Here is a 19531-nt window from a genome sequence, read left to right on the forward strand (position 1 = left end):
GCAGGGGTGGTTGAGTGCATGCTTTACGCCATGCCTCAGACTGGGGTCCCCTCTCATTTTTGGTTTCTCCCTCAGGGGTTGTAGCAGAGCAATCTAGAGAACAGTGAGAGCCCATTGAAGGCCTGTGTCTCTCTGGGGCCATCCAGGCCACTGGTCTGTGCTACTGATGGGGACATCAAGGTCCTAGGAGGTGATGTCAAGTGATTAGTCAGCTTCCGAGAAGATTATGTGATTTTTCATAGATCAAGAACTGCAGAAGTCAGCCATCCTTCCAGAATCTTACTTCTGTTCCTCATTTCTTACTCCATCCTCTCTAAATGGCAAAGCCTGCAGCTTGGAGGCAGGAAATCTGGGCTCAAGTCCCAGCTATGCTGCCTTTCAGCCTTGTGATATTTGACAATTCATCCTACCTTGCCAAACTTCAGCTTCCTCATCTACAGAATGGCAAACATTGCATTAAATTAGAGAATGGCTGCAAAGCATTCAGCCTGGGATCTGACACCTACAAAGCATTCCATACATGAAAACTAGTACCATTGTTTCTTGACATATATTAGTGTCTCCCAGAGTGGAGTTCCTGAGCACTAGGGGACAGGCGACCTAGATGGAACAGGAAATAGAAGATATATGGTTAGGAAGCCATATCCTCCACAATTCTCTTTCAGTAATGGTTTTGCAGAAAAGATAGACTCAGTTTGCATGTTTCATATATACATACATGTAAGATATACATACATATATAAAATAAAATATATGTTTATCTATCTTATTAATAAGAGATATATATGCATATTGTTGTTGTTTAGTCACTAAGTCATATCCTACTCTTTGCCACCCTATGGACTATAGCCTGCCAGGCTTCTCTGTTCATGGGATTTCCCAGGCAAGAATACTGGAATGGGTTGTCATTTCCTTCTCCAGAGGATCTTCCCAACCCAGGGATCAAACCCATCTCTTGCATTGCAGGTGGATTCCTTACTGCTGAGCCACCATATATATCTGGTTAATTTTTCTTTATAACAAAGAGAGAACACCCTTGTCCCTCTGGTTAATGGGAGAAAATTACATTGTGTTTAATCTGGTAAACTCAGTCCTATTCAATACTTTAAAGTCTCTTTAAGTAACATAAACTTTTTTCATGGAGAAGGAAATGGCAGCCCACTCCAGTGTTCTTGCCTGGAGGGTCCCATGGACAGAGGAGACTGGCAGGCTACAGTCCATGGGGTCACAAAGAGTCAGACATGACTCCACCACTGAGCACATACACATATTGCTAACACAACATTATAAATCTACTGTACTTCAATTAAAAAAATAAATAAGCTTTAAAAAGTAATTTTTTCAAATGAATGTGTGGCCTCTCAGATTGGCTTCCTAGCTTCCCTCCTCCTCTCCAAGGTGCAATCTGGCTGTATGAATTGGGGAAAGGCAATGGCACCCCACTCCAGTACTTTTGCCTGGAGAATCCCATGGACAGAGGAGCCTGGCAGGCTGCAGTCCATGGGGTTGCTAGAGTCGGACACGACTGAGCGACTTCACTTTCACTTTTCACTTTCGTGCATTAGAGAAGGAAATGGCAGCCCACTCCAGTGTTCTTGCCTGGAGAATCCCAGGGACAGGGAAGCCTGGTGGGCTGCCGTCTATGGGGTCACACAGAGTCAGACACGACTGAAGCGACTTAGCAGCAGTAGCAGCAGCATATGAGTAGGGCAGAAGGAGCCTGGAGCCATTTGTAAACATCTTCTTGTGATTTCCACGGCAATTTCCCTCTGCACCAGGTTTCTGGGAGGATGATGAATTTTAACATGGTAGGCTAGTGATCTGTCCTCTTGTCTTGATCAAAACAAATGGTCCTCCCCTGCTAACTCAGCCCTCACTTTAGCTCTGACCAGCACTCAGCACTGTGCTCCGCCCAGGTCAAGTTGTGGTTCCACTTTGTTTTCAAGCCTAGAAAGCACCTCTGTGGGCCTCTTGCCCTCTTCCCCCTCCAGCTCATGGCCAGGTTCTCAATCACCTCTGAGTTCCCTTCAAGATTTTATCTGGGATCCTTCCAAGGAACAGCAGATCTGAGGGAAGTGGGAGCATCACCTGTGATTTGTCTGTCCTCTTTTATTTTGTTGTGCCGCTGCAGTCTGGTTCAGTGGTGTGGACACACCAGAGGCAGCCTCCTCCTCCTGAAGAGCTAAGCTTGCTTTGGTACCCTCCCACCTCTCATACCTCCCACTTTGGGACGTAAGTCTAGGAGAGGGACTCAGAGCAACTTGTGTCAATGCCTGCCTTCCCTATCTCGGTTTCCTTTTCCTTCCCAAGGTCCACAGTGTAAAGGGGACCAAGACTCTCCTCTTGGTCCTATTTTGAGATGCTCTACATCACACCCTTTGGCTCACATGATGGTTGCCAGGGGAAGGGGGAATGATTTTGCAGTATGGGAATGCAAGACATACTGGTTTACTCTTTCTAAAATACTATCCCTATTGTATTAGATATTAATGATTTCTTTGATAATTAACAGTTTTCAAGGTCAATTTAAAGAAAAATATCAAGTGAATTGATAGTAAAGTTAGTAGTGGGAATGATACAAATTGTAAAGTTAGGAGGTCAATGGCCGAGTTGGGGAAACACCGGGGAAACATGGTAAAAGCTGTGATACGTACATGGGTAGAAAAGACCGTAAGGCAGTCATGTACACAACTCATTAACAAGCAGGACGGGTGGAAAAAGCAGAGCATTCAGTTGTTCAGGAGAACCTAGGAAAGCTTCTTGAAAGAGGTGGCCATTGAACTGGACTTTAAAGGATAAGAAGCTAGAGACGAAAGACTTTCAAATGTGTGTGCGGAGATGTGACAATAGCAAGAGTACAAGTGAAGACACTTTTAAAATTGTTGAATGAGTACTGGTATAAGGTGTTAATATTATTTCTGATTCGATGGAGGGACAGAATTGTAGGGCAACAAGACTCTTTCTGGAGGCAGTGAGGGAGGGCCAGAGCCGGGAGATAGTCTAAGAAGGCTCAAGATTATAGACAAAATGGACATTTCAGACACTGGGTGGGAAGGCCAGGGGAGATGCCATTCTGAGCTGGCAAAGTTTATGCCTCAGAGTCAATCACTTATCCAATCAGCAGCCTTCTTCCTCTCCTCGGAAACTTCTCTGCCTTTCCACCCTGCTCTGGGTTCTTCTGGCATCACAGGCAGGAATGGAAACCTCATTTGTACTGGGGTCTCTAGAATTTGTAATCCTTAAATGTCTTCTCAATTCTCATAACATGGGAGACCGAGGCCTGGAGAAAAAGGTTTAGATTCTGATCTAGGAAACACTACTGACCACCTACTATACAGTCCGGGCATACACTAAATGCTTTGATGTCTAAAATGCTATAGTTCTCTTGAACCTATTACAACAAACAAAACATGAATTAAGATATTTGTAGGGACTTCCCTGGTGGTCCAGTAATTAGGAATTCATCTTGCAATTCAGGGGACAGAGGTTCAACAAAAGTTTATGGAGCACCTGATGAGCAAAGTACATCAGGCAGCCCCTTGCTCTGACCTTGAGGATGACCTTACCTGCTAGTGCAGAGTTCTGTATCTGGCTCATAACTCCCCTCTTTTAGGAGCTGACTATTCTAGGAAACTTCCCTTGCTTCTCAAACCCACTATTGCTGTTGTTAAATTCCTTCTCTGTATCTCCAGAGGGTGGGGCAGAATAACGTACTTTTCAACAAGTGCCCCTGATAATTTTGACCCCACTGGCCCAGCCCCACGTATTTGGGAAGCTCTATCCTGAGTCCTGAACCCTATGTGAGGTATGGAGCCTGTGAGGGGCAGGATGGTGATAGTCCTGGGTTCTGAACTGGATCATCCATGACCCACCAGTACTGCAACAAGAATCCAGAATGCTGATGACTGGTCCCAACAGAATGGCTTATAATAATTTCACTCCCTAGGTTTGTCTCTTTATATTTACTGTGGGGAGCCTGGATCTAGATTAGGATTGCAGAGTCTTCATCCACACACAACTCGAGCCAGTAGAAATGCTTTGGGGCTCATGTGGTGATTTTTTTTTTAAATTGAGGCCACATTTAAGAATTGAGAAGTATCATAGACTTCTAGTTTGGCCAACCTACATTATCATGAACTAAAAGTTTACTGGAGTGGAGTAGTCATTGCCCCTTTAAACAGAGCATGTGCTGTCTGGTTTTCCACAGTCCCTACCATTCCCTATTGTCTCTCCTGGCCAGCTTCATTCACTGCTTGTTTGCTGCCTTCCTAGCCTCTGTAGGCATCTGAGTTGAGATGCACCCAAAAGTTCCCAAATGTACTTTCTGCCTCTACCATCCTGTGAATCCAAAGCCTATCAAATTATCTCTAAATGCTCCCCTCCCCCCACCCAACACTGCACTCAAGAGTTAATCATCAGCTTCTTATGTAAATCAGAACAGGAAAGTCTTGCTTGGCCAATTCCTCCGAAAATCTTAGCTATTATTCGTCACTGAAGCTGTGTCCTGTGTCTGCCTGCTCAACACTTGTCTCCTATCAGGAAGTTGTTTCTTGTCCCTGACGGAAGATCCTCGAGGCCAGCTGTGGCCGTGGATGTCCAGAGAGTCAGGCGGGCCGGCCAGATGAGTGGGGAGTGGGTGCACCCAGGCCAGACCCTGATCTGGGCTGTTTGGGTCCTTGCAGCTGCCACCAAGGGTGAGACGCCCAGTGGGAGAGGAGGGCCCTCAGAAGATGGGATAGGGGATTTCCCTGCCTTGGAGGATTTTCTACTGGTGGAAAATGGAAAATGGAGGGTTGTGTAGAACCTCAGGGCACCTGACCCATGTCCTGGTGTTGCTGAGAGCCCCAGGCCAGAGTCTCCTTCTCAGGTGTGTGTAGAGCACAGAAGATCCTGTCCTGTCTTTGGGTTGCTTGAATCTTGGGAGGCTTGGAAGGGCATGGAATGGAGCCTATGTTTCTATAACACCAACTGCTGAGGCAGGACTGTTGCTGTTGAAATGAGTTTAGAACAGGTGATGCCAAGAAATCTGGGCGCTCCTAAGTAAATACCTGGGCAACTAACTTCTCAAGGCTCCATATTTGATGTGGAAACCAAGAAGCTTGCACAGTCTCCCTAAGTGTTATCCTTGTACCCCTGGAGGTAAATGAGCTGATTTCAGGAAGCGTAAGATAATTTTTTGTTTTTGTTGCTCTATATGTATTTTCTTGTATACTCAAAAGCATATACCTAAGTCATCAAAGCCACAGTTCCATAGGTGTCATTGTTTAGAATTCCACTAAGTAAAAAAATTTTTTTTAACTTTACAATATTGTATTGGTTTTGCCATATATCGAAATGAATCTGCCACAGGTATACATGTGTTCCCCATCCCGAAACTTCCTCCCTCCTCCCTCCCCATACCATCCCTCTGGATCGTCCCAGTGCACCAGCCCCAAGCATCCAGTATCGTAGAATTCCACTAAGTGAAATTTTAGAAGCCTATCTCAACTTAATTTTAAGAAAAGAAGAAAGCCAGTAGTCACACAGGTGATACACAGACTTGCCAGCAGTTATGCTGGTGGGTATAAAAATAACTGAAATGTGGGCCAGATTTTATGGGGTCCTAGGGTAAAGAATCTGCCTGCAATACTGGAAACCCAGGTTCGATCCCTGGGTTGGGAAGATCCCCTGGAGAAGGGCATGGCAACCCACTCCAGTATTCTTGCCTGGAGAATTCCATGGACAGAGGAGCCTGGCAGGCTACACAGTCCACAGGGTCACAAGGAGATGGACACAACTGAACAACTAACACACTCAGGCTCTGTAAAGGCTGGTGTGTGTTTTTTCCACAGTAAAGAAAAGCTTGTGTGCAGCAGCAGGGAGATGGGTTCCCAACTTACATCTTAGAAAGTTTTGTGGCTTGGTCTATGCTCCTAGGAGACATTCAGTGAATGCTTTGATGAAGATGACTTCTAGGGGAATGTCGAAGGAGCAGTGGACATGGATTCATTGAGAAGGAATCCAGATACTTGCACAGACTCTGGGTTGAGAAAGAGCTCTCCACCCTGGGAAACTCTGAGTTTGGCTTGTTCCCAGCCTCTTCCCTGCGCCCCTAATTCCTCCCTCTGTGTTTCCTCAGGGCCAGCCACCGCTGATGCACCAGCCAGGCACACCAACCTGGGATGGGTCCAGGGGACGCAAGCTTCTGTTCTGGGAAACGACATGCTCGTGAATGTGTTCCTTGGGGTCCCTTATGCCGCACCCCCTGTAGGGCCCCTGCGATTTGCAAAACCGGAGCCTTTACTGCCCTGGGATGGTTTCCTAAATGCCACGTCCTACCCTAAATTGTAAGAACTGGCTTGGTCCCAGGGGTGGCCTGTGACCTGGGAGTAGGGGCGGCCTGTGACCTGGGAGTAGGGGCAGAACGTTGAGGGGAAGTAAAGGTCATGCAGCCCAGTGGAAAAGGGGGGGGCATTTGTGAGGAGGATGTGGAGGGTCAGATGTGGTTGAGGCTTCTGTGATGGCATGGCTCCCCACCTTGTTTAACATGGCTTCCCACCTGTTTAAACAAGCAGAGTCCCTGGGCTCTCTTCTGAACTCCCTGAATCCCCAGACCTGGGCCTGGGAAACTGCACTGTAAAGAAGCTCTCTAGTGATCTTGAGGACCAGTCAGGCTGGGGAACCATTGTGATGGGCTGACTGAGTCTTTGGGTTACAAGAGGTTATTGATGCATCTCCAGGTGACCTCTACCCCAGGCTTAGTCTCCACCATTGGACTGGATCAGGTCTTTAGAGTGAGAACCATCCCAGATGAATTTTAACTCTAGCAATTCACAAGGTGCCCAATGCAGGGCCTGGCCCATAGTGGGGAATCCATAATTACCTGGGGAATGGATACATGAATGTGTCTCTGTGACCCAGGGGAGCTGGGAGGGCTGATGCCCCCAGACACTGCAAATTTTCCAGATGAGATGAGCAAGTAGTTCCCAGGTAAATTGTGGAGGTGTCTAGTGCACTGGGTGGGAGGTGAGGCTTGGAAATGCCAAGAATCTTTTTTTTTTTTTTAAGTGTAAGTTTATTTATTTATTTACTTTTGGCTGTGCTTTGTCTTCATCGCTCCTCGGGCTCTCTCTCGTTCTGGCGAGCAGGGGCTGCTTTCCAGCCCAGTGCACAGGCTTCTCATCACGGTGACTTCTCTTGTGGTAAAGAACAGGCTCTAGGGGTGCAGGCTCTAGGCATGCAGGCTTCAGTAGTTGCAGCACACGAGCTCAGTAGTTGTGGTCCATGGGCCTAGCTGCCCCTCAGCATGTGGAATCTTCCCAGTCCAGGGATCCAACCTGTGGCCCCTGTACTGGTAGGCAGATTCTTGATCACTGGACCACCAGTGAAGTCCACCAAGAATCTTTCAACTCTCAGATTCTGTGAAGCCCTCAGATTGGGCCATGTTTGTTCTTGGCATTGGGGTCCCAGGCAGAAGGAGGACCTTGGTGCCAGAAAACTAAGCCACAGAAGAAAACCCCATGTTGTCCAGACACCTAGGACAATAAGTTGAACCTCATGTGTTCATTCATTCATTCAACTAATATCCACTGAGAACCAACTCAGAAACTGGCTCTCCATTAGGCCCTGAGATCATGATGCTTGAGTTAGACACAGCTTCCCTCAAGGAACCTGCAGACTGGCTGTGGTGTTGAAGACATAAACAATAAGGACAGTTAAAATATGGGGTGACAAGGCAAGCATTAGGGAGACAGAGCTGGTCAGTGAGGAAGCCTTGAGGGGAGGCCAGAGATGGCTTTGTTAAAAGCAGTGAGCCCCAATTTCTGATACACAACATACACAGGAAGAAAAAAGCATTTGAAGCAATGATTTTCTGCTGCCTAATCTGTAGACTATTCTATTTTAGAAAAACAATGAACATTAATTGAGCACTTACTAGACATATTCACATATATAATCTCACTTAGTCCTACTATGCCTTGGGCTAGGGACTATAAGGTACCAAGGTGACTCACACAGAACCCTAGGCTTTTAGCTGCTCACTAGGAGAGATTCTAGGAAAGAACACAAAATATATACGTGTTTCCAAAGACCTTCCAGGTGGCTCAGTGGTAAAGAATCCACCTGCCAACCCAGGAGACACAGGTTCAATCCTTGGGTTGGGAAGCTCCCCTGGAGAAGGAAATGGCAACCCACTTCAGTATTCTTGCCTGGGAAATCCCACGGACAGAGGAGCCAGGCGGGCTACAGTCCATGGGGTCGCAAACCAGTCTGACACGACTTAGCGACTAAACAATTCCAAGAGCTCTGGTCTAGCTGGAGAAATCTCAGGAGGCTTCTTGGAGGAGGTGACACTTTGACAGCATCTGAAAGAAAGGGAAGAATGTGAACAAGCAGATCTGGGGAGAGAGTAGTCAGGGCAGAGGGACTAGCTTAGGCAAAGGCCTGATTGCAGGAATCTTGCTGCTAGCCTACCTCTGTTGTTTCTGGTAGAAAGGCCTGGGAATGTCCTTTTGTTCCTCTAGAGGCAGAAAAGGGAGTCCCCAAAGCACAACCCTTGATACACAACCCTGTGACCTACTGTCTACAGCTTGGAGAATTGTTGAGCCAGCTTTAGTCTTTACGTGTGTGTGTGTGTGGATTATGGTAATGGGGGTAGGCATGAGTGGGTCCTGGGGGTTCATGGTGTAATTATTCTGCACAATGTGCTTTCTTACTCAGAAACCAGATCAAGGAGAATTATAGCTTGTTTGGGCTTCCCAAGTGGCACCAATGATAAAGAATCTGCCTGCCAATGCAGGAGACCCAGAAGATATGGGTTCGATCCCTGGGTTCAGGAAGATCCTCTGGAGGAGGGCATGGCAACCCACTCCAGTATTCTTGCCTGGAGAACCCCATGGACAGAATCCCATGTAAGCCTGGTGGGTTACAGTCCATAGGGTCGCAAAGAGTTGGACATAACTTAAGTGACTTAACATGCACAGCTTGTTTGGGCCACCATGGGGGCTGGGGTGTTTTTAAACTTTGTACCAGAGCACTGAATCCCTATTCTGCTCAGGCATAGGCCATCACTAGGCCTCCCTGCTGTCACAAAAGCTGGCCCCTCCGAGGCAGGTCTGCTGACAGCAACTCTGGGGTCTTCTCCTTCCCTTTTCCAAGGTGCTTCCAGAACTCAGAGTGGCTGTTCACAGATCAACACATTCTCAAGGTGCATTACCCCAAATTCAGAGTATCGGAAGACTGCCTGTATCTTAACATCTATGCACCGGCCCATGCAGAAACCGGCTCCAAGCTCCCGGTAAGGCTCACAGCTCCTGCTGTGCTAGGGGCTCCAGTTGCAGGTTCTGGGCCTAGGACCTGGGTGGAGTGTCTGGATATCTGGAATCAAATATAGGCTCCCTTGGGTAAAAGGGAAATGTAATCACTTGACATGTCAATAGCTTTCTTAAAAATCATTCTACTGACAGATTCGCTTTGTCTTCTTTTGTGATTACTTCTTTATGGTTAGTGATTTGACCTCTGATTTTTTATTTTGTTTTGGTTTTCGCCTCTGTTGGGTATTAAATAGTCTGCAAACAGAAAATACCCTGCTTTGAAGGACTCTGATTTTTTTTGGTTTGGAAAATCCTGTTTTTTAAAAAATATTTATGTATTCGTTTATTTTTGGCCATGCTGGGTCTTTGTCGCTGCAAGTGTCTTTCTCTAGTTGCTGTAAGCTGGGGCTTGTCTTGTTGCAGAACATGGGCTCTAGAGTGAGAGCTCAGTTGTGGCACACGGGCTTAGTCACTTCGAGGCATGTGGAATCTTCCCAGACCAGGGATTTAACCAGTGCCCCCTGCACTGGCAGGCATATTCTTATCCTCTGGACCACCCAGGAAGTCTGGGGGACATCCTGTTTTAAAGAAGATAATTGCCTTTTGCAAATTTTTTATTTTCAAATGAAGACAGGTTATAATGAGAAATGTTTCACTTAAGAATGCGAAAGATCTTTGTACAAGTGAGTGTACTTTGCATCTAATTTTGGACCACACCCTCTCTCTCCCCCTTGCCACTGCAACAGAGACTTGCTCTATTGTATCATAACAGCAGCACCTATTGAGGGCTGACTGTGTGCCAGGTACAGTTCATTCTCTCATCTAAGCCCCCACAATAACCCAGTGGGGAGGATTATTGGACCTAGTCTACAGACGCGGAAGCTGAGGACCAGGGAGGGCATAAGCAGCTTGGTCCACATTATACACACAGTAAGTGGCAGATCTGGGTATCAATCCAGTGCTTTGTCCAGTGCTCCTTTACCTCCATGGCTTTCTTCTCTTTCCTACCCCATGAGTTATAGTCACTAATATGACTTTTAAAAGAGAAGAGAAGGGATTTTTTTTTTAATTAAGTATATACATGGTAATATGCATTAAGTATGGGCTTCCCAGGTGGTGCTAGTGGTAAAGAACCTGCCTGCCAACGCAGGAGACTTAATAAGAGACTCAGGTTCGATCCCTGGGTCGGGAAGATCCCTTGAAGAAGGTAATGGTGACCCACTCCAGTATTCTTGCCTGGAGAATCTCATGGACAGGGCAGCCTGGCGGGCTACAGTCCATGGGGTGGCAAAGAGTTGGACATGACTGAAGTGACTTCGCACACATACATTAAGTATATACCTGGTGATAATACCATTTGAATGTTTGATGTTTCCTGGCCCCAATTTTTCTAATTGGTAAAGTAAAACTTCCACACTTTTCTCTTTTTCCCTTCTCTCTTCTCTTCTCTCTGTAAGTAGGATAAACTCTTAGATTAAAACAGTTTAAGTGGCTCTTGGTCTCATATATCGCTTATAGCTATTTCCATTTTTCTGTGGGTCACAAGTTTCATGACATTAAGTTAACACTTTTTGAGCTCTTGAAATATGCCAACATTGTTCCATGAACTTCAGATGAAGAATTTTCTTTAAACGTCATGATAACCTCATAAACGAGACACTTTCATTCTGCACATCTTACAGATGAGAAAAACGAACCTCAGAAAGGTTCAGAAGGCTGCTCAAAGCCACACAACTAGTCAAGGGCAGAGATGGGAATCAAACCCAGGCACTCATATGCCAGAATCCACATACATAACCCTGGGCCTTCTTGAAAAGACAAAACCGCTGAGGCTGTTTGGGAAGGAAAGTGAAACATTCCTATTTCCCTAAAGAAAGAATGTCCCAGCATGCATGAGGGGGGGCTGTGGGTGCCTGGTGGGCTGGCTGGAGGGTTCCTTTCCCCTTCCTCAGGTCATGGTGTGGCTCCCTGGCGGCGCCTTCGAGACTGGCTCAGCGTCCATCTTTGATGGGTCCGCCCTGGCTTCCTATGAGGACGTGCTGGTTGTGACCATTCAGTACCGACTAGGAATATTCGGCTTCTTCAAGTGAGTCTCCCCAAGGGATTGACACCCCTGACCCCCGAGGAGCAGCTGGGCACAGCCACAGGGAACTTAGTGCTCGGCAACCTAAGGAGAAATGAGCCTTCAGGGACGCTGAACTAATTTGGCCCAAACTAGTTAGGTTATGTTAGCAGCTGTAACTGATAAACCCCAAGTTTATCTGTTAAACTTAAACTTTCCTTCTCACTCAACTAAAATCCAACCAAGTGTTTCTGACTGACAGGCATTCTTCTCCATGGTCAATCAGGGACACAGGTTCCTTCCATCCCTCCTCCAGGGCCACACCCAGCTTCTCTGCAGTTGGCCAGCAGATGGAGAACAAGCAGGAGAATCATACCAGGGTGGTCTTTCCAGGCCAGCCTGGTGGGGGCGATTATTGCTCTGTTTACATACAATTGGCAGAACTCAGTCATAATAGCCACACTCAACTGCGAGGGAAATGTGCTCCCTGGCAGATGAGGAAACCAGGAGTGTGAGCAGTTCCAAGTGTCTGCCATTGGGCCCCACATCAAGCCTCCTCCATCGCTCACCTAGGAATAGTCACTCCATTGATGACTTCCCTCCCCCACCAAGTAGTATCAGGCATGTTTCAGTGCTCATGTGAGCCCAACGCCATGCCAGGCACTTGCTATGCATTCATTATAACTCACCCTCAGGCTAATTCTATGAGAAACATACTGTTGTTATTCTCATTTTACACTTGAAAAATGGAAGCACAGAGAGGTGAAACAACTTCCCAGAACGGAGCTAGGTCTCTTGGCCACTTCCCTGATACTATTTAGAACATGGCAGAACTCAAGCCCTGGCCAGGATGTGAGCCAAAGGTCAGAAAGTATGGGGAAGGCAGCAAGGAGTCCAGCATGTATCCTGCCCCTGAGAGGCTGTCAGTGTCATGGGGAAAATAACACAGGGACACAAATCCCCGCCAGGCAGGACATCAGTCACGTTCTGAGGGTAAGAGGTGCCAGAGCTGCATGTAGAAACAGAGGCGGGAGCTGCAAGAAATCAGCCAGTCTTCCTGAGAGAAGTGGAATTGGAACTAACTGCACCTTAAAGATGGGGTTGGACTTAGGGATGAAGGGTTGGGAGAGAGCACTCTTGGCAACAGGAGCTGCCTGGGCAAAGACTAGGAAGTTGGAAGGAAACATAGTTGGAAGTTGAAAGGAAGTTGGGGCTGGAACAGTATTTGCAAACTGGGCTTTGGGGCATGTAGCACAGGGAGGTGGCTGAGAGGCTGCTGTGGAGGCAGAAAGGACTGAGATCAGACTAATGTCCTGACCAGAGTGCTTACATGTTTAGCAGGTCTGTACATTGGGATTCTGCCTAATGTTCTCTCAACAGAAAGGTTTCCAAAAGTTGTTTATAACATCTGGGTTCTAATAGACAGGTAGATGAGAATATAATAGGAAATGGGTGCGAAAAGGTAGGGCCAGGCCTGATTGGGAAAGACCCTGAATGCCAGGCTGTACATGGTGACTGGTTTTTAGTGGATAAAGAAGGAGGGACCCAGGAGTGCCCTGCAGAGCAACAGAGTGGAAGGTCACTCCAAAGTAGAGTGCAGGCTGGCCCAGGGGTACCTGGGCTTCAGATGGGCATCTGATTGGGGTGCTTCTGTGCAGCCTAGATGCAGGTCATGGGGTGAAGCAGGCTGGTGGCTGAATAACTAGAGGGATTACTAGCATGGATATGGCACTTACTGTGTGCCTGCACCGTCAGTCTTCACAACAGTCATGTGAAGCAGGTACCATTATCAACCCCATTCAGACATGAGAACGTTGAGGCAAAGCAAGTTAAGCGACTTGCTCATGGTCACCCAGATCATAAGTGACCAGATTATGAATCAGGATAAACAAAGGGAGGAATGGGAACCAACGTGGGAGCCATGATGGAATGGAGGTGAAATTAGCAGAGTGTGGCTCCTGACCAGATGCAGGGATTGTGGGAGAGAGAAGGTGGAGGTGGGGCCAGCACAGGCATCAGGGACAGACAGAGAGAACCAAGGGGAGGGGCGGTGTGGGGGACTGGAAGATGGAGGAGGAGTAGACTATGATCCCGAGGTCACCCTCATACGTGGTGGGAAGCATACGTGTACTACCCAGCAGCAGGGGCACACGGTTAGGAGAATGGACCCAGATCTGCGACTTTCTAGCTCCTGGGCTAGGGAGTTCACCTCTCTATGCCTCTGCTTCCTGTCTGTGAGACGGAAACGATGAATCCCTCAGTATCCTTAGAACACGCTTGCGGATATCAAGCATGGGAGTGGGCATGACGTGAGTGAGTTCTGGCTGCCTAGAAATGCAGCCACTGCCCAAACCACTTCCCAGCAGAGGTGGGGGAACATGGGGTGATGGAATCAGTCTCTCAATATTCCACCCTGAAACCCCCAGCCGGTTCCTCCCTCTGACCACACACAGTGGGGTAGTTCATGAAAATCGCCCTTTTGAGAACAAGGTGGAGAAGGGCGGAGAGAATACCCAGAAGGATGAAGGAGAAAGACCAGTACCACCTACCTCATAGGATGGGAGGATTATAGGAACTCCAGCTATAAAGCCCTGGGGACAGCATTGTACACGATGCTGCAACAGCTGCTATTATTATCATTATTTTTAATTCAGTCATTCACTTGGAACCCCTGTGCCCAGGGAGGTCTTGCTTCCTGGTGCAGACCAACTCTCAGGAGCAGGACTCTTCTGGAATCCATGGATTCAGGGGAGCCTGTGAACACTCTGAAATTGCACATACCAAATTGTCCATGCATTTTTCTGGGGGTATGGAGCTTTCATCAGATTCTCAAAGAAACCCAAATCCCAACAGAGGGTGAGAATTAAGCCTGGTTCTCCCAGCGACCCCAGGCCTCTGGCTCCCTGCTTTTCTCCAGCTGGAGTGGCGGTGCCCTGACACAGCCCACAGCCTCCGCCTCCAACCCCTGAGGCTGTGGGAAGCAGACAGTGGCCAGATGAGCGTTCTCACCCTGCCTCTTGTCCACAGCACAGGGGACGAGCATGCGCGGGGGAACTGGGCCTTCATGGATCAGGTGGCTGCTCTGATCTGGGTCCAGGAAAACATTGAGTTCTTCGGTGGAGACCCACGCTGCGTGACCATCTTTGGCGAGTCAGCAGGAGCGATAAGTGTTTCCAGCCTTGTGAGTTTCTTCTCTTTGGGACCTGAAGGAACTTCGGTGGGAGAGGTGACAAAAATTAGGACAATGAGTCATGCACATCTAATTGCTGCTTTCGTGTTGAACAAATGCTCATAAACACATTGTCTCCCTCGAGCCTCACAAATACACGGTGAGTAGGGGGCTTAGTCTCATTTCAAGGGCAAGAAGTGAAGGAGCCAGCACCCCCGTGCCAGAAGGCTTGACCTTCAAGTTCATGAGGAACCTGGGCCTCTGAGAGGTTAGATTTGCCCAAACCTTTGCAGCTAGTCCTTGAAATTCCCAAACCAGGACTTTTTTTCCCTCTAAGTGTAGAACACTTACGGAGAAGGCAATGGCAACCCATTCCAGTACTCTTGCCTAGAAAATCCCATGGACGGAGGAGCCTGGTGGGCTGCAGTCCATGGAGTCACGAAGAGTTGGACATGACTGAGCGACTTCACTTTGACTTTTCACTTTCATGCATTGGAAAAGGAAATGACAACGCACTCCAGTGTTCTTGCCTGGAGAGTCCCAGGGATGGCGGAGCCTGGTGGGCTGCCGTCTATGGGGTTGCACAGAGTCGGACACGACTAAAGTGACTTAGCAGGGTAGAACAACTAAGGAGGCTTCCTGGTAGGTTTTATTTCTTTTATTTTTATTATTTTTAATTTTTTAATTGCTTTAAAATGTGTATTGTTTCTGCCACACAACAACACAAATCAGCCTATGTAGACATGTTTAGCCTCCCTCCACCTCCCTCATCCCACCTCTCTAGGTTGTCACAGAGTGCCAGACTGGGCTCCCTGTGTCACACAGCAGCCTCCCACTGGCTGTCTACTGTACACACGGTAGTATATATACACGCCAATGCAGCTTTCTCAGGGCATCACCCCTTCCACCTATGTCCACAGGTCTGCTCTCTGCATCTGCTTCTCTGTGAAAGTTTTCTCTAAAGAAAGGCTGGCTATTATGTGTGATGGGTGGGAAGCTCCCTGAATAACATTTCCTGGGCCTCCTGTGTTCTCTCTCCAGATTCTGTCCCCCATGACCAAAGGCTTATTCCACAGAGCCATCATGGAGAGTGGGGTGGCCATCATCCCTTACCTGAAGGCCCCTGATTACGAGAGGAATGATGATGTAGGTATATTGTATACTCCTCTCCAGCTTCCTGTCTTTGGTCAGGAGAGAATGTGATCAGGTGTCCAGAGACCATCTGCTTGGCTGTCCGTACTGACCATGACTAAAGGATCTGATGTTGGCCCAAGGTGACCCTTCTTGCTTCATGGAAGGTCTGGTTCAACAGGACGTCGGCCCAGGCGCACAATGCACTGTTGCTGGTGTGCTTGCATGTGTGGGGGCGGTGGGCAGGGGTGGTGTAAGCATATGTGATAGTTCTTACGTTTTACCCATTATTCTTTGCTGGTGACATATGACTCAGTTTTCTGTATTATGTATGACTTATCTGCTTTCTCTACTCTACCTAGCGGAGAAGGCAATGGCACCCTACTCCAGTACTCTTGCCTGGAGAATCCCATGGATGCAGGAGCCTGGAAGGCTGCAGTCCATGGGGTCGCTGAGGGTCGGACATGACTGAGCGATTTCACTTTCCCTTTTCACTTTCATGCATTGGAGAAGGAAATGGCAACCCACTCCAGTGTTCTTGCCTGGAGAATCCCAGGGATGGGGGAGCCTGGTGGGCTGCCGTCCATGGGGTCGCACAGAGTCGGACACGACTGAAGCGACTTAGCAGCACTCTACCTAGAGCGCTATGTTAAGAAAGGTTCTGAGGTTGTTTCCAGCTCAGTGTGAAATAACACTGTTACTGATAAATGCTGTCTGGCATGAGACTGTGAGGGGGAAGTGAAGCATGTGCCCCAGGTATTTGTCATCTATCATCTTGTCTTAGCACTCTACCCAGATAAGAAGACCTGGAGGCCAAGGTCTCTCTGTATCTTTCATGTCCCAGCATAGTATCTGGTGTGTATTAGAAGATTCTAAATGTTTGCTGAATGAATGAGTTCACAAATGAGCTGATTCACTCGATGAATATTAATTAAGCACTGGACTATGGAGCCATCTCCTGGGTATCATTCACATTAGTGGTGCATTTTTTTAAGCACCTTGTAGAAAATAGCAACCAAAAGTGGGAACACAGAGCTGTAATATGATTTTTAAAAGTACTCTCAATACACAGAGAATATTGATTTTGGTAGAATGATATATCAAGCTACTTTTAGTTTGTGCGTTTGCCACACACATATTGAGTGCTCTTTGTTTTCCCTGCTGTATTTTAAGACCAATGAGTGTTTAAGTGGAGAAAGCATATACAAACTTAAGACTGTGTGTGTAAGCAGATGTGTGATAGTTCTTACATCTTATCCATTATTCTTTGCTGGTGATATATAACTCAGTCCTCTGTATTATGTATGGCTTATTTACTTAATCTACTTTGGCCACCCGATTCGAAGAGCCAACTCATTGGAAAATACCCTGATGCTGGGAAAGACTGAGGGCAGGATAAGGGGGTGACAGAAGATAAGATGGTTGGATGGCATCAATCCTTTTTATGATTTTTAACCTGGAACCCATGGAAAGTAGAAGAGGTGGTTCTAGAACCCCTGCAGTTGTATGCAGACTGCATGTGTGTGCGTCTTTCAGGGAGAGCGTCTGTAGCTTCCACTGGATACTCAGAGCATCCATGACTCCCAGAAGAGTAAGGACAACTACTATCAAGAGCCAAGTTCTATATATGTAGGAAGTCCAGGGAGAGAGCAGGAAGGTGTCTAGCAAAGGCTAACTAGGACAGGAAGATGAGGACACTTAGAGTAACAGGAGATTAGAAAAGGAAGGGCTCATGGGCTCTATGGGCTAAAAGGACATCCTGGAAAAGATGGGGCTTGGGCCTCAAGGAATAAATGGAATTGGTAGAGACAGAAAAAGGATGTTCAGGACATGTTCAGATGCTCCAGGTTGGGGTGGCGGTGGGGCTTGAGCGGAGCTGACAGGCTGAAACAGATCCAGCTCAGGTGATTACTAAAGATGGCGAGGAGAGTCAGGCAAGAGAGAAAAGATGATGCAGTGCCAGCCTGTCCTCAGTGTGCGCATTCCATTATGGGCCCGTGGTGAGAGAGGCCACATGCTGGTCTTCATATATGAAGCAGCAGCCTAGGGCTGGACTGAGGACGTTTTTCAACTCTCATTTTCCTGGAGGCTTTCAGTTCTGTGCACTGACCTATTCCTTCTCCGAAAATAGTTGCAGACAATTGCAAGTATTTGTGACTGCAGCGCGTCGGACTCCGTTGCCCTGCTGCAGTGCCTGCGGGCAAAGTCCTCCAAGGAGTTGCTGAGCATCAACCAGGTGAAGGGGGGGGAGTTTGGGGACAAAGTTGTCCTTTGAATGGAATCGTAGGCAAATCCTACCTCTCTCTTATTTATTTCAATTCAGAACTTGGACAGATGGGGGTTGGGGATTCCTAGTAATGACTATAAAAAAAAGCAATGTGGAATATAGAGCTCTTATAGTTTAATTTAAGGAGATTGACAAGCCAGGGTGCTGCTTAGCTTGGAGAAGACACAACAAAACACCAAGATTGTAACTGTCTCTACATCAGTGAAGGGATCTCACAGGGAAGAAGGTCCACATTTGCTCCACAGGCCACCAGGAGCTAAAGTCAAGATCAAGAGCTGGAAGTTGGGGAGCCATAACTAAGCACTTTCTAAAAACTCAGTTATCTGAAAAAGGATCAGCTCCTTTAGAAGACAGTGAGATACCCACCTCTGTAGGTATGTAAGCAGGGTCTAAATGACCATAGATGAATTTCAATCACCAAGTAATTTATTGGATTGGATAACCTTTTATGCCTAATCTTCCAATCTTGAGACCCTCTGATAGTCCTTGAGAGACAATGAAATCCTTACCTGTCCTTTTCCGACATTTGTTAAACAATTATTTGGCATGGATTGAAAAATCTGCTACAAGTTGTACTAGGACCCAGGAAATAGATAAGTTCTTGACCCAATGTAGTGTGAAAGTTCTTTTTGTGGGCTCTCTTCTACCCCTACTCCCAAAACAGAGACCTAAAAACAAACAAACAAAAAAAAATCATGAATAGAACCAGATGTTGCTTCCTAAGACCCAAGAACCGTCCATCCAGACCCAAGTCTCAGTGCTGAGGAAGACACCTTGGGAAGACAGCATACCAACCCACACTACCCTGGCCATCCCCTCACCTCACCTCTCTGTCCATGGCATTTGGACAGTGGTTCCACGCTTGAGCGTGCATCAGACTCACCTGGAGGGCTGGTTACTGAGCTGCACGCCCCAGAGTTTTGTATTTGGCAGGCCTGGGATAGGGCATGAGAATTTTTTTTTAAATTTATTTCTATTTATTTTTGGCTGTGCTGGGTCTTCATTGCTGTACAGGGTTTCTCTAGTTGCAGGGAGCAGGGGCTATTCTTTGTGGTGGTGTGTGAACTTCTCATCGCAGTGGTTCCTCTTGTGGAGCACGGGCTCCAGGCACTTGGGCTTCAGTAGTTGTGGCGCACTGGGCTTAGTTCCTCTGAGGCACGTGGGATCTTCCTGGACTGGGGATCGAACCTGTGTTCCCTGCATTGGCTGGGGGGTTCTTTACCACTAGACCACCAGGGAAGCCCGAGAATTTGCAATTGTAACAAGTTCCCAGGCAATGCTGCTGGTCCTGGAGCCACTTTCTGAGAATCATTGTGCTGGGGTATTATATATCTTAGGGAGTTACTACTTTTTTATCCTCATTTAGAAGACCAGGAAATTCAGGCCCAGAAAAGTTGGGCCCCTTTGCCCAAGGGAGTGGCAGAGTTGGCCAGGAAGCACTGATGCCTCGGGATGGGCCAAGAGTGATTGATTTTTCTTTGCTTAATGCCTTTTGCTATAGTGGATTGGTTCAGTTGGGCTAGAGTCTGGGGACAGCAGGTTTTGTAAAATGAAACAGCTGCTGATTTTTCTCTTCTTCCTTGTTTCAG

General features: G+C 47.3%; 1 protein-coding gene across 1 annotated transcript in view; it reads left to right on the forward strand.

The window, feature by feature from the left end:
• The first annotated feature begins 4528 nt into the window (after positions 1–4528).
• The window catches only part of CES5A (carboxylesterase 5A), a 28463-nt gene continuing 13460 nt past the window's right edge, over positions 4529–19531 (forward strand). The window contains exons 1-7 of the mRNA XM_086350746.1: positions 4529–4694; positions 6119–6326; positions 9139–9277; positions 11246–11379; positions 14383–14536; positions 15566–15670; positions 17787–17891. Of these exons, the coding sequence (XP_086206872.1) occupies positions 4622–4694; positions 6119–6326; positions 9139–9277; positions 11246–11379; positions 14383–14536; positions 15566–15670; positions 17787–17891 (918 nt within the window). The 5' untranslated portion in view covers positions 4529–4621. The remainder of the gene's footprint in view (positions 4695–6118; positions 6327–9138; positions 9278–11245; positions 11380–14382; positions 14537–15565; positions 15671–17786; positions 17892–19531) is intronic.

Source organism: Bos grunniens, chromosome 18, assembly GCF_055505025.1.
Source record: "Bos grunniens cultivar Pamir isolate PY7600 chromosome 18, Bosgru_T2T1.0, whole genome shotgun sequence".
Lineage (NCBI taxonomy): Eukaryota > Metazoa > Chordata > Mammalia > Artiodactyla > Bovidae > Bos > Bos grunniens.